The following is a 15,226-nucleotide window of genomic DNA, read 5'->3' as shown; positions in this document are numbered from 1 at the left end:
GTCTCGTATGTTTGATGAAAGAAAATTGGTCCTACATTAAGTGTAATGGCTTTTGGTTCTGGAAAAAATGTTTTGATCAATATTTAATGGTTTCGTAAAAGTTTAACGGTCAATTGTGTTTTGACCTAATTAACGAGTTAAATTATATAATGGAAAAAAATAAATTCTTTAGGACCGGAAGCTAACACAGACTTAATGTGTAAGATCAAATAATTATTATTATTATTTTTTTGTAAATATCCGAGATCAATTTTAAACTTTAAAATGCAATTGATCGTTAATATTTTATGGACTATTAAATATATACCAAAGCATATTATTTAAAGCCAAAAGTAAACACACTTTATATAAGACTAATTTTTTTTTTTTGAACAAATATACGAGATCAATTTTAAATTTTAATCTTATTATTATTTGAAAAATTAAAATTTTAATATTATTATTATTTGAAATCTCTTAAACTTGTAGGACAGGTATGCCCAATGCTTCTTTCTCCATCATGTATAATAACCAACTTACTCCATTCCGCTACAAAAATCTACTAGCTGAATACTCACTTTTACAATAAAAAAGTCGACACTATTCTATTTTAAGGAATTTTAAGGAATGTAATCAAATGCAAACTCTATATATTGTACAAATTGCAAATTATAATCTGGACTATTAAAAAATATCAACAGATGACAAAATAGCAACAAAAAGTTTCAATACAATGTCAACGGTTCACGTTGTATTAATTTTGTGTTCACATTGTATTAACATTAAAATCTTGAAATTTTACATTGTGTTGACATTGTATCAAAAAGTTTGGAGTTAGTACAATATATAAATTTACATTTAATCACTATCCCGTATTTTAATTACGTCACCAACTAGCCAGTCCACTGGTTTCAACAAAATCTTTTCTAAACCCGAAATGAATTGAATGTTTGTCCCACTTACAGGTGACGAGTGACCTTGTCTGTACAACAGAGGGCACAGTGAACCAATAGTTGAAGTGTTATCTAAAACCAATACTATATTGGATTGATTTCCACCATAAATAAAGAGAAGCAGCTCCAAATCACATAAAATGGCAGACGCTATAGTTTCAGCAGTGGTGGAGAGAGTTGCAGCTATTATAGAAGACAAGATTCGGTATGAAGTCAATTTGGTGAAAGGCGTGAAGAAGGAGCTTCTCAATCTTTCCAAGAAGCTCAATAAGATCCGAATGGTGTTGGATGATGCAGAAAAGAGAGCAGTGAATGATCAAATCGTCAAAAGTTGGTTGAAGGAGCTCGAAGCTACGGCTTATGAGATGAACGACATTTTGGATGAATGGAACTACTCTCTTCTCAAACATAAGTTGGAAGATTTTGCTGAGCCTGAGCAAAAGATAGGCTGCTCCTTCATCCCATGTTCATGTTTATCTTTCAAGGAAATTTCTTTTCGTCGTGATATTGCCAAGAAAATAGAACATGTGAACGCCACGCTTGATCAGATCTTAAAGGAGAAGGATGATTTCAATTTCGTCATCTCTATGCCTGCGCCCGAGTCTCATCGACAACCAACCACATCTTCAATTGACTTCAAGAATGTTTGTGGGTCGGACATATATAAGAAAAGGGATGACATAGTGAAGAATATGATGCTTAATGTTGGTCATATCCAAATTCTGTCTATAGTTGGGACGGGGGGACTTGGGAAGACGACACTAGCTCAACTTATTTTTAACGATCCTCAGTTCGATAAGGATTGGTTAAAAATTTGGGTATGTGTCTCTGAACCCTTTATTGTGTCGAAGGTTGCAACCGATATGGTTAAAAGTGTGACAAAAGACACTATTTCTCCGGATGCCGACCCGCTAGATGTGGTGTTACAAAAATTAAACGCATCTGTTTTAGGAAAAAAGTTTCTTCTCGTCCTTGATGACGTTTGGTCAGAAGACAGAGACAAATGGCAGCCCCTGAAAATTAATCTCGAATATGGCGCACCAGGAAGTAAAATTTTGGTGACAACTAGAAATGAAAGGGTAGCTAAGAGGATGGGTACCTCAGATGATGATATCTATCACCCGAAAGAGCTTAATCCTGAAGAGTGTTGGTCATTATTGCGTGCCACATCCCTTGAAGGAAAGAGTGAGAATGAATGTGGAAAATTTGAGGATGTGGGCAAGAAAATAGCTAGCAAATGCAAGGGATTACCTCTTGCTGCAGTTGTTTTAGGAAGACTTTTGCAATTCAAGGATTTGGAAGGATGGGAACATGTCGAGAAGAGTGAAATATGGCAGTTGGAGAGTGCCGAAGTTGATCTTTTTCCTCATTTGGTTTTAAGCTACAATGATTTGTCCCCGGCTCTTAAGCGTTGTTTTTCATATTGTGCCGTCTATCCTAAAGATCACAGAATTCATGCGGAGACTCTGATAGAAGAGTGGATGGCGCAAGGTTATCTTGGCTCTAATAGTGGAAATTGTGCAGTAGAACTCAAAGGTCGAGAGAACTTGAGAAATTTAGCAATGCGTTGTTTGTTTCAAGACATTGAGAAAAGTGAGTCGGGGGAGCAAATAGAATGGTGTAAAGTGCATGATATTGTACATGATTTTGCTCTATTTCTTAGGAAACATGATGACAAGGAGAGAAGTTGTCAAGTTTGTGCTCCTTCATTGGTTTCTCATGTCCAAGAATATCGGAGTCTATCGTTGGACTACACTTCTCCTTTTGATGAAACAGGCAGAATTAGTCAAGTTTGTGATTGCATGAAAAGTGTTAGGGTGTTAAGAATTGATGGTGGACTTCCTCCGGTGGGAATGGAAACGCTGATTCACTTGAGATGGTTGGATTTAAGTGAGTCTGACCTGTCAAAGGATGGCCTTGGAATCATATGTAAGCTTTATTTCTTGCAAACTCTTCTCTTATTAGAGTGCAACCTAACAGAGATTCCACGAGAAATTGGAAATTTGGTTGAGCTAAGACATCTTGACTTAAGATGGAATCGGGGAATAAAGGAGTTACCAGAGAGCATTTGTAGTTTGGTTGAACTGCAAATCTTGAAGATTCAACACACTGGTATCAACTGCCTTCCTGAAGCATTAGGTGAGTTAAGTAATCTCCGCACAATGCAACTGTTCGAATTTAAAATAGGAAGTGAATACAACAAGTTGGGTGTTTTGAAAAAATTATACCGTCATCTTACCAAAACTCTAAAATTGGAAATCTACTGTAGTAGTATGAGTGAAATGGATGAATTGGTTGAGGATGCTCGACAAGAACAATTGAAGACACTCCTCCAAAAACTTGAAAGACTCGAAATATCCTTTGAGGGCATGATGGATGAAATGGAGCAGTCATCATCATCAATGTGGATGGAGGTAGTAGAAGCTCTCCTACCCCATTACAAGTTGAATGAATTGGTAATCAGTGGATATAAGGGCTCCAGGCTTCCGCATTTGATGTCATCGCCTCTCAACTTTATAAAACAGATTTTCCTGCGTGATTTGAGTGAGGTGTCATCGTTGCCGGCTATGGGGAAACTACCTTTCTTGGAAATTCTCTATATTTGGAGAATGGAGCAGTTGATGTTTGTCGGAAGGGAGTTTTTAGGAATAGAATCTTCATCTGATGTTGTTGTTGCATTTCCTAAACTCAAGAGACTGGAATTTCGATGGTCCTCCAAATGGGAGGAGTGGGAGGACATAACGGAGGAAGAAGAAGAATCTGCTGCCATCTCCATCATGCCATGTCTCACTGATTTGAGTATCGAGAATTGTAAGAGTTTGAAGAAGCTTCCGCATCGCCTGCTACGCAAGGTCTCCTCGTCTTTGCGGGAGTTGAATATCAATAGATCAACAGAGCTACTAAAAATATACGGAGAGGACAAGGACAAGGAATGTCAAGCTTGGAGATCCATTTCCCAACATAATCCCCAACTTCAACTTCTCCAGCAGTATAACTAAAGCAATTTATGTCTTCTTGTTTGATTTAATTTTTTGAGATTGAATTTGGGATTGTGGTATGTATAATCACAAATCTTTTTAGACGGATACTCTTTTTTCTTCATGTTCCCTTTGGTTTTTTGTCATGAAGGTTTTAATAAGGTTCGACCTCGAGTGATCGTTCAATGTTATCTAAGATTTAGATTTTGTTTTTTATGACATGATCATATGGCTTCTTCCAATCGTGTAAATCAGTACTACCTCTGTCCCTGAAAATTTGATACATATTACCATTTCGGTCCGTCCCTGAAAATTTGATACACTTCACTTTTACCATTTTTGGTAGTGGACCCCGTATTCCACTAACTCATTCCTACTCACATTTTATTATAAAATTAATACTTTAAAAGTAGAACCCACATCCCTCCAACTTTTTCAATTCACTTTCCATTACATTTCTTAAAACCCGTGTCGGGTCAAAGTTTAGCAAATTTTGGGGGATGGAGGTAGTAATATTTTTATAATAGAGCTACTTAAACTGATTGGCAACTCAAAACTGTATATCTTCTCTCTTAAGCCATTCTCTTATTTTCTACTTTTAACTTTTTTTTCTTAAATTTCAAAAACTATCTTTAGCCCTTCCCAAATCAATATTGTAGAAGAGTAAATCATCGAAATTTGAAGGTAAAAAGGGGCTGAATCAAATGTAGATATAAATATTTTTTAGAGATGTGAAATAAAGAAATAATGGCGGTAATAGTTTTTGATGAAGAGGAAGACTCCACATTTTGAAAAAAGTTTTATATAATAATTTAAAAATATTATAGTAATCCATAAAACTTGCTTGTAACAAGTCATGTAGAGATATTGACATGTGTTCCTAAAATTGTACTCCTTCCGTCCCATAAAAGTTGAGTCGTATTCCTTTTTAGTCCGTCCCAACAAAGTTGAGTCATTTCCTTTTTAACTAAAGACAAAATATCTAATCACTCTTATTTTATTCCATCATTTACTTTACTTTCTCTTATCTTTCCTACTTTTTTCATCTCTCCTATTTATTTAATATAAATTCTTAATCTCCGTGTTCAAAAATTTTGTTTCAACTGTTATGGGACGGAGGGAGTACCAAGTACACCTATTTAGTCTAAAAATGGATCGTGTTAAATTTTGATATTTACACGAATTCGAAATTGATTCCATTTACAGTTAAAGGTATAGCAACATTTCAATCTATATACGTATTTGATTAGTTTATAAAATATTTTAAATTTGTAGATTTTTTGTATGTTAGAGTACTATTTTTTATATATTTACTCTGAAATATGATACACTCATCCATAATTAATACAGTAGTGTTGTTTTTACATTTTAGGTTATATATAAAAAGGGGAGTGTTATATTGCTAACTCAATGTTTAATTGCTAACTACAACTCAATAATAGCCATTAGATATCTATACATATATAAAAGGCGAGTTTTGGCCTTTTTTTGAAACATTTATATGTTTTGTCCTTATTTTGAAATATTTATAAGTTATGGACCAATTTGAATATTTTAAGTAACTCTCATGAATATTTATTTAGATATTTTAATGAGCATTTGACTAATTCTTAAAGCACTACAATGACTCATTAGTGGTTACAAATATTTAAATGGAATAATGGCATTTAACAAATTTTGTAACCTATATTGTCTTGATTTTATAATTTATGATGTTTTAATTCCATGATCTCTTATGTACTACTAATTTTGTACTTATAAAAGGCATAGAGTTGTAGATGGAATACACACTAACAAAACATTCTTCATTCTCTCAACATTTTATTGCACATTTTAGGAACATTGTTTTGCTCGATTTTGGAGCCCCATCAAGTTTATAGGCGTCTGGCAGGTTTGAGATGTTATATACAATAGGAGGAAGTCGTTTCATCTTTAGGGAAAATATGTCAATCCGAGAGCACTAACCGTGATGTAATTTGTCTTGTGGAAAGAGGATTTTCTTGACTAATTTCCATTGTAATTTCCATTTCGTTTATTGTTGTTTTTATTCTTTGATTACAATAGTAGAGTACCGCGTGTATATGGTTCCAGAATTTTATCCCAATATTTCTTACAGTTGTTAGAGAGGGAAGAATTGTCACATCCTTAACTAAAACATACATAGTATTTATCTTCATCTTTACACAATTTATTATTTTTAGTAGAGAAATATAGAGGACTGTTTTAAACATATTTTTCAAAAATGTCAACACTTAATATAGTGTCTTTAGCATTGTCCAAATAATTGTGTTTGTCTTAATTCCAGTTTAAATATGTTTAATTTAATATTTTTAGGTGTAAAATGGAGGAGTATATATTTATTGAATTTTTATTATAGTAGTATATTTTTCTATTTTAAATCTTATATAATTATATTGTTTCTTATTTTAATTAATCAATTAACAATTTAAAATTGTAGGACAAAAAAATATTATGTCGTGCATCGCACGTGGGTTAACACTAGTTCAAATTAAAGGTCTAGATCATCAACCACAAAATGTCAACACGATCAACAAAAAACGTCAATAAGGCTATAGGATTAATTCCAATAAAAATCAATAGGGGTATTAATGTCAAGTTAGTTATAACTAACTTTTAAAAGAAATCCCAAAACTTTAAATTCATATAACATATATCAAATTAAAGATAATTTTATAAGGATTCCAACGATATACTACATGCATATGTTCCGACGTCAAAATTTGAAAAAAAAAAATCTAGAATTTTCGTATTTTTCGTACACAGGTTAATGTCAATGCAGCTAAGATAATATGTCAATATAAAGCATATACAATGTCAATCCTAAATTTTTGTTGACATTCTTAAAGCATTGTGTTGATATTTTTGAAACACTATATTGACATTTTCATCCAAAACCCTAATTTGGCGTTTTTTTTAATCTTTTTCGATTTAATTAATAAAAATGAAAATTACACATGGCAAATTGTAGACCACACATTTTTTAAAATCATGTGGCCTTAAATTAGTTGTAGTTAGCAATTAAATGATGAGTTAGCAATTGATCACTCCCCTATATAAAAATTACTCATTTTATATTTTTATTAAAAAAAATTTCTTTAAAATTAAGTAAGACTGATTTTTCACTACTAATATCACAACTACTTTTTCTTTTAATATTTTCATATTTTACTAGTATTACTTTTTTTGTTAAAACTTGTAAAGCTTATTATTAAATCCAACGGTATATACTCCCTTCGTTCCAAGAAAAATGGTCTATTTTTTGAGCGACATGAGATGATAAGTTTTATTATATGTTATGCGGAAAGAAAATAAAATATAGATATTATTTCTTTTTCAATTTTTAGTAATATATTATTTTAGTTGAAACAAACTAAGAAAAAAAAGTGAGTTATTTTGTTGAGAATAAATGATTAGATAATGAAACCCTGCTAATAATATTCTCTATATCTGGCACTGCATAAGAGCTTTTTTTTTATAAAAATAAATAAATAATAAAATTCACATTATCATGTATGTCCTAAATGGGCCTGATTCCAAGTTTGGGCTCATAGCCTTCTGAACTTTATATTTTCAGTCCAACTCCTATTATAAAATTCAATAATACCCCTATCCATTTAGTAACAAAGATTTCAATAAATATCGAAACATACTTTTCAAACCAATCAAAACTTTGCAGGTTACATTTTCGTTATGATTCCATAGAAAAAGAAATAGTTGCTGCTTAGATACTTCACTTATTAAGAAGCCTCATTAAATTCTTTGGAAGGACCACAAAAATTCCATCTAAGTTAACATGTAAATATTATGATTGGAAAATTGATGTATCATTAACAACACAATCATTCTTTCTCATCTTAAATCCAAACAAACGATGGGCAGTTTTGGAAGTTGGAGCCAAGGACTATTGAGTGCCTCTCTATTAAATTTCCATTTGTGTTTTGTAATTTGGACCCTTTATTTTGACATTTCTTGCTCATTTTAGGCAATGGATTCATCTCAATGCAATAATTTGTTGCATGGCTTATTTCTTCCCTTCACTTTAAAAAGTCAACCTTGTTTAATTATTGTACATGTCATGACATTTATTGGACCCTACTTTATTTCTTCCGTCTACCATTAAATGTTCTGTTAGACTTATCATAAATTTAGATAAATTAGTCGAATATAGGTGAAAAAAGACATGTGAAATATAAATCTCATTTTTATATACGAATTTTAGAGTGAATGTGAGTACACTGAGTAAGTAGAAACTGAAGTTCATCAACCATAACTACTAAAATAGAATGAAACATTTTACAATGAACATCACAATATACTAAGATAAAAATATTTAATGGTGAACATATGAAGTATTAGTATTTCAAGAAAAGTAAATTATAGTACATCTTTCATGTCAAGGAAATTCGTTATTACTAGCACTATTTTTTTGTTATACACTAAAAAATTCAGGGTTTATGCTTGTTTTCCTTTTCGGATGCTCCAAATATATATAAGGCATACTTTCATAAATAATTATGTTTTCTAATGTATGTGCTAGTGTATTCTTTATTTATTCTTTTATCAACTCTAGCATTAGTTTATTATAATATGGGCATATTAAGGTTTGTTGCATAATTATTTAGTCCATTCTCAATTTTTGTAAAATACTCAATGATCGCCTATATTATTGAAAGGAAAGAGTATTAACTTTTTAAGGATAATCTCAAATTTATATTATTTTTCCTAGACTCGATTCTGGCTCTATAAACATTGCATAATTCAAATTATGACCACGATTCATAAACGACAGAAATTTCAATACCTTTGTCTTTATTAATTTTGAAATTTTCAGCTTATATCCCTTAAAATTATACTCCCTCCGTTCCATTGTAGTAGAGTCGTTTCTTTTCGGCACGGGGATTAATAAAAGTTGTGTTAGGTGAGTTAAGTAAATGAAAAATAAAATAGGAAATGAAAAAGGTAGAGAGATGTAGAGAGAATAAAGTAAGAGAAAGTAAAGTAGGTGGGAAGAAATGTGTTGACTTTTACCAAAAAAGGAAATGACTCTACTACTATGGAACGTACCAAAATGGCAAAATGACTCTACTACTATGGAACGGAGGGAGTACTATGTTACATGATATTAATGCACTATTAGAAATGGAGGTAGAATTTTTTTAAAATGTCCTACAAGAAAGTCTAACATAAAATTAAGGATGCATATTATCTCATTCATATATCCAATTATTAATTGCACGTATTTCTAGCTATAAAATGTCTCTCTTCTCTACCACTTAAAAGCCAAATTAAAGAAGCAAAATTTGAGTTGAATGAGAAATGGGACCAAAAATCACCCGGGCTAACAAAATTTTAAATAAGAAACATGGCACCATAATCATTAATCATCATTATAGATTTCAATTGGCATTGTTCTTGATGTTGATTCCTTGTTAGAGTGAAACCATTAAGGAAAAAGCTGAGTTTAATGTGGTACTCATCCCTAATTAATCAATATATTTATCCCTTTCAAGAATTTAAGATCTATATTCTTAATGTAGTGTATTGAACTTTTTTTTTTCACTATTGCAAAATCCATACCAGAAGAGGAAATATAAATAAATTTTGGTTATCGTTTAGACCATTTTCTAACCAATTCCATATATATATAGTCCGCGATACTTTGTTCGGGTACGATCGACAGTCAATATATGTGATCTATAGTTTATGCTTGGATATGCGACGCCTAGTGATTGTTTAGAAATTATTATCGGAACTTCTCATTTAGTTTAAAGCTGCAGTGAGACCACTAGTTTACAAAGGATGAGGATTGACGGATAATGCCATGATATATGCTACTTGTTGCTTCTATTTTTTTTTTAAATTCTGTGCGGTTTAGATAGAACGTTTACTTTGTTGTTTCGTTTAATTTGTACTGGTAGCTCACCACAAAATTGAATTTTGTGATGAATAAATCAAAATGGCAATGTTAACTATACTGCAAATTGAAATGATGAATACATGCCAAAACAATTAACTGCTAAAATTTTCATAAATGGACCACAAAATGCCCAGCATAAAAGAAAAATTAAACTCACGTTAAAAAATTAGCTCATCAAAAGGGCTTAAATTTTTTCTTATTTTGTAGTAATTTCTTACAGTAATTACAATAAAAAAGGACAGTCACAGTTAAAACCTTAAAACCAAGAAAGTGACAAGTAGAACTGAAGCTGTATTTGGAGGGAGAATACATCTATGGACCACCTTGTACATCATAGACATACTTATTCATTTTGTAAGAAAATTACCATTACTTATTTTCAGGCTAGTTTTTTGGATAGTACCAAATAAATATCAAATCTTTGTTTTTGTAGGTTTTAGCTTGTTTATGTCAATATGGTTGTACAAGGAATGATTATGATTTTAAAATTGGAGCCAATATAATTTAAATTTCAAGAAACCTTATGGGTTCTTGCATTTACATAGAAGTTTAAGATTGTGAAGCACCCCATGCCCAAATAAGTTTTATTCATTCGAACAATTAACGCATGCACGTACGTACGTGTAGGGAGAGATTCAAATAAAAATTGCGAGAACGGAGAATCATTTTAAAACATTAGATCGCAAAAATATAAAATTGATGACTGGCGAAAATTTCTTTTTTATGAAATGTAGTTAATTTCATTGTAATGCATTCCATAATAAGTTCTTACTATAAAAAATACTCTATATATTCGGGATAAAGTGTCCCGTTTGACTCTGTGTGAATTTTAAGAGATCGATGTAAAGAAAAATGAGTGGATATAATTTAGTTGAATAAGAGTGTATTTATTGATTTGGTGGGAACACTGGAGTGTTGGTCTACTTACCCAAAATGCAAACAAAAATCACTTTTAATTGTGAAGATACCATAATGGAAAATGAGATATTATATTGTGAATAGATAGTGTGGATGCATCATCTTTGTAAATGAGTATAGCGCTAGAATTTTAATACCATTAATGGCGAAAAATTTATTTTTCCGAAAAAATTCAGTTAATTTTACTATGCAATGTTTTTGTTCTTACAATAAAAAAATACTAGTATACTAGTTTTCATATTATCCGTAATATACATATGTATATTTATCATGTTTGAACCAAATCATTTCTACGTTTAATGGGCTTAGTTTCCTTGTATTTCCTATATGTGATATTGGTACAAAAAATGGTATTTCAAAATGTCTATTTTTATGTAGTTAGTTGGAGTAGATCTGTCTAATAAATGTAGTTTGCTTATTTCATAAACCACCAATTTTCCCTCAAAGATCCCTTCCCATCCCTCGATTTAAGTGTGAGTGTGTGCACACTCACATCTTTTAATGTTTGTTTCTGTTTTTAAAAATTAAATTACACACACACATATTAGTCCTCAAAACATATAAATATATCATTTTAGTCCATCGTTCAAAGTGGTCACTATTTTATCATTAAGGTGGGGTATGTTCTCGACTCACAGTCTCATACTAGAATATACTTTTTTTTAAATAATTACTAATACTATAGTTAAGGTGAGATCTATTTTCGACTTACACTCTTTATAAATTTTTTAATAATTACTTACGGTATCTTTTAATTGACTAGACTCACTCTCATCTCCCAACAAACAATACAATTTTAAGTGTGAGAGTGTGCACATTCACATCTTTTTAATGTACTTTTCCAATTTCAAAATCTAAGTCACACACACAATACACATACTCTATTAGTCTAAAAGGTGGACAATTTATCATTTTAGTCCTTCTAAAAAAATGGGCACTTATCATTTATAGTAGTAATTATCATTTAGGTGAGATCCTATTCTCGACTAACACTCTTCAACTATAGTATAATTTTTTCTAATTATTACTAATACTATGTTTAAGGTGAGATCTATTGTTGACTCACACTCTTCAGTTATAATAAGTACAGTTCTTAATAACTACTAACACTATAGTATTTTGTGTCGAGACGAGAAATTTCTCAACACAAAATACTATAAACCCCTTTTTCACTAAACCATGTGCCGTGTCCACTGATATCTATTTTTAGTGGACAGAGATAACAGGTATCTCTAAGACAGTCTTACTTAGTATGAGTGAGGATTATGAAAAATTAGTTAGGTAAGTTATACACACACACCTACACACACTTATATATGTATGTATATGTACATAGATTTGAAGAAGATGGTAACAGATGGGAGTGTAGAAAAATTGCATGGGTGACTCGTGGACTATAAGCCAATTCACAGCCATAAAACCCTCACTATAAATCATCTTCAACGCCTGCATTTCACTCTCAATTAATTCTCTCTCTCTCCCATTTCTCTCCACTAATATTCCCTCTGCACTCAACTAATGCAGAAAGCTGTCTGAACTCAGCAGCAGCAGTTGGAGTTCGGAGAAATTAAGGTAACATAGACACAATCATGTCGCATCACAACTGCTGCAATAAACAGAAGGTGAAGAGGGGGCTTTGGTCTCCTGAGGAAGATGAGAAACTCATCAACTACATCTCCACCTACGGCCATGGCTGCTGGAGCACTGTTCCTCGACTCGCAGGTCTCTCTCTCTCTCTCGCTTTTCCTCTCTCTCTTAGGGTTTAGATGATTTCATGTGTGTGTTTGTGTGTGTGTAGGATTGCAAAGATGCGGAAAAAGCTGCAGGCTTAGATGGATCAACTACCTGAGGCCTGATCTCAAGAGAGGGAACTTCACACCTCAAGAAGCTGCTCTCATCATCGAGCTCCATCGATTCTTGGGAAACAGGTCTTCATCATCTCCGTCGTCTTAATCAATCTTATTTTGTGTTCTTCAACTTAAAAGAGTGTTCTTTGGAATAAATTCTCTTGACTTATGATTTTTTATCTCTTGAAACTCGGAATTTGTGAAAAGTTTGATTTGTGTCAGACCTGACATGTTCTGATGACGGAATGGGACCCAGATTTTTGGGTTCTGTCATCGTAATATGTCAGATGAGATGTAAATCAAATTTTTTGCAAAAATTGAATTTTTTTAGAGACCCTTGATTTAATTTGAAAAGAAACAAAAAAGAAAAAAAAAATCTATGACTTGTGGAACTCATTATTTTGTTATTGAAGTATATATGTTAAATGGGACACAATCAAACTTGTTGCAAAGTTTGTGTTTTTAACAAAAAAATGTTTCAAAATTGGGGTGAGAGAAATATAATTAAGCTTGATCACCATTGAATTTGAAATGATAAAAAAAATCAAATCTTTTTTGGTATAGATGGGCTCAAATTGCGAGGTATCTTCCGGGGCGAACAGACAACGAAGTGAAGAACTTCTGGAACTCGAGCATCAAGAAAAAAATCATGACCCATCACAACATGGTACTGGCTAACTCAAACCCCCAAAATCCCAATTTGACATCCCCAAATCCCCAAATTGAGCAAACAAACCCTAATCCCCAAATCGAGCAACCCTTCCCAATCGACCAATTGGCGAACTACCACCCCAATTTAGCCCTAATTCACCACCAATCACCCCCAATTCCACTCGATCCCTCACCTCCCGAGCTCCACCCATGGCCAATCCCGCTCAATCAAGCCATGCGACAAGATCACAGCGCCGCCGCATTGTTCGGATTCCCCGACGGCGGCGGCTACGATCACGACGCCGCCGTGATGGAAGCTCTGATGCCGGAGCTCGCGAGAGGGTACGAATTTGGGGCTTCTGCGATTAACGCTGCTGTTTGGCAAGAGCAAGGCGTTGGAGGGCTCGATCCGCTCTACCAAAACCAAATCAGGAGCATTTCGACTCTGATGGAGGCGTTTGTGCCTCCGCCGGAGCCGGCGTCGGCGTTGGTACGGCCGGTTTCGTACCTGCCGCCGCTTCCGGGGTATCGGATGGCGGATCTGCCGTGATCGGAATTGAAGCTCGGAATATTTATGAACTTGTTTTATTGTTCTATGATTTGGTCATGAATTATGTATATTTATGTTTTCAATAATCAACTATCTTTTTTATGCGTATTTCGATGGGACTATGATCGATGTCGAACTAATTTCTAGCATCGTCGAAATTTTTTAGTTCATGGTTAGATTACTCGAAGCTCATTTTTAGTTTGTTTTAGTTTATTGTAGAAAGAATGAATTAAAACGGTGTTAAAATTAACTTCGTCGTGTTATTTGATAATGAACTCTGTGATGGTTCGGCGATTTGGTACTAGGAATTAGTTCGGCATGTATGGCAACCTATTTTGATGTGTTTTACTAAACGATAAGGCCCGTTTGATAAGCTTGTAATGTCTAGATATAGATACTTGTATGACAATTTCTAAGTGTTTGATATCATAGTTAGCTTATTATGTCAGCTCGGTTTTCTCTATGGCCCATCTGAGCCAGCAAATTTTTCCTTAAAATACAAAGATATGTATCTCACAAATTTAGTCGGATAGCATTTCTATCTCATTTATTATGATTTATTAATACAAAATCTAGATAATTTATTGTATACCAAACAACAACGAAAAAACTACACAAAGCCCGCATTTCTTATCTCATTTATTATGATTTATTAATACAAAATCTTGATTAGATATGATTGTGTTTCGCGGATATAATTGGATTGAATAGATTGAGTCTGATATTTAATTTCGGGATTATAATTAGTCTTGATTTATGACTCTCGGCCTTGTCGTGAAACAAAATTATGGTATTGTAATTTAATCGGAGCGTGTTAAGTTTGCTATTTAATCTTGGAATATATTATGTAGGATTGATTAGGTCTGGATTATATACATGAAGAAATTTAGAGTCAATTCACTTTCTGGCTACCCGTATAAGTTAATCTTGAATAATTGAATATGGAACATCTATAAAAAATATGAACTATAGAACTAGAAACAAATAAAAGAAAATTATAGTGAAGTCTAAAGTGTAACAACTCATTAAAATTTGGATACTTACCATTAATCTATATTCGTACAAATATATCTTTACTAGAAAGTATGATATACAAAAATAAACAAAGCTCTAAAATAAAGTTTTCTTAGGGGAAATATCCAAAATAAACTAGCATACCTTTTTTTCTAGCATATCTAAACATACATCGCAATTCCATTTCTTTTTAGTAATTTTAGAGGCAACTAACCACATTTTATTTTCTACTACTATTATTACGTAATTCAAATTTGTTTCATTTTGCCCTTTTTCAAATATTCTCTTTCCCCTTTATTACTCCTTGAAAAGACAAATTGCTGTTAAACTCTTTTATTGGACAGATAGGAAAGTGTAAGAGCTAACTACTTTCTAATTTTAATCCTTAAAAGTCAAAT

General features: G+C 32.6%; 2 protein-coding genes across 3 annotated transcripts in view; both read left to right on the top strand.

The window, feature by feature from the left end:
• Positions 1–3,967, top strand: part of LOC148923941 (disease resistance protein RGA2-like) — a 71,719-nt gene extending 67,752 nt beyond the window's left edge. Inside the window, exon 3 of one of the 2 annotated variants that reach the window (XM_089059967.1) lies at positions 945–3,967. In XM_089059967.1, the coding sequence (XP_088916093.1) occupies positions 1,073–3,931 (2,859 nt within the window). In that variant the 5' untranslated portion in view covers positions 945–1,072 and the 3' untranslated portion in view covers positions 3,932–3,967. The remainder of the gene's footprint in view (positions 1–944) is intronic. The other variant, XM_089059966.1, reaches the window with a different exon arrangement.
• An 8,271-nt stretch (positions 3,968–12,238) lies between these two features.
• On the top strand, positions 12,239–13,963 carry LOC125205281 (uncharacterized). The gene is made up of 3 exons (XM_048104119.2): positions 12,239–12,488; positions 12,565–12,694; positions 13,178–13,963. Exons 1-3 carry the CDS (start codon positions 12,356–12,358, stop codon positions 13,812–13,814), a joined length of 900 nt encoding a protein of 299 aa, XP_047960076.2. The 5' UTR covers positions 12,239–12,355; the 3' UTR covers positions 13,815–13,963.
• Positions 13,964–15,226: the final 1,263 nt, after the last annotated feature.

The sequence above is a fragment of the Salvia hispanica genome, chromosome 6 (genome assembly GCF_029641045.1).
Source record: "Salvia hispanica isolate PSC_SH4W2 chromosome 6, Shi_PSC_v1, whole genome shotgun sequence".
Classification (NCBI taxonomy): Eukaryota; Viridiplantae; Streptophyta; class Magnoliopsida; order Lamiales; family Lamiaceae; genus Salvia; species Salvia hispanica.
This window is presented reverse-complemented; position numbering and strand designations above follow the sequence as displayed.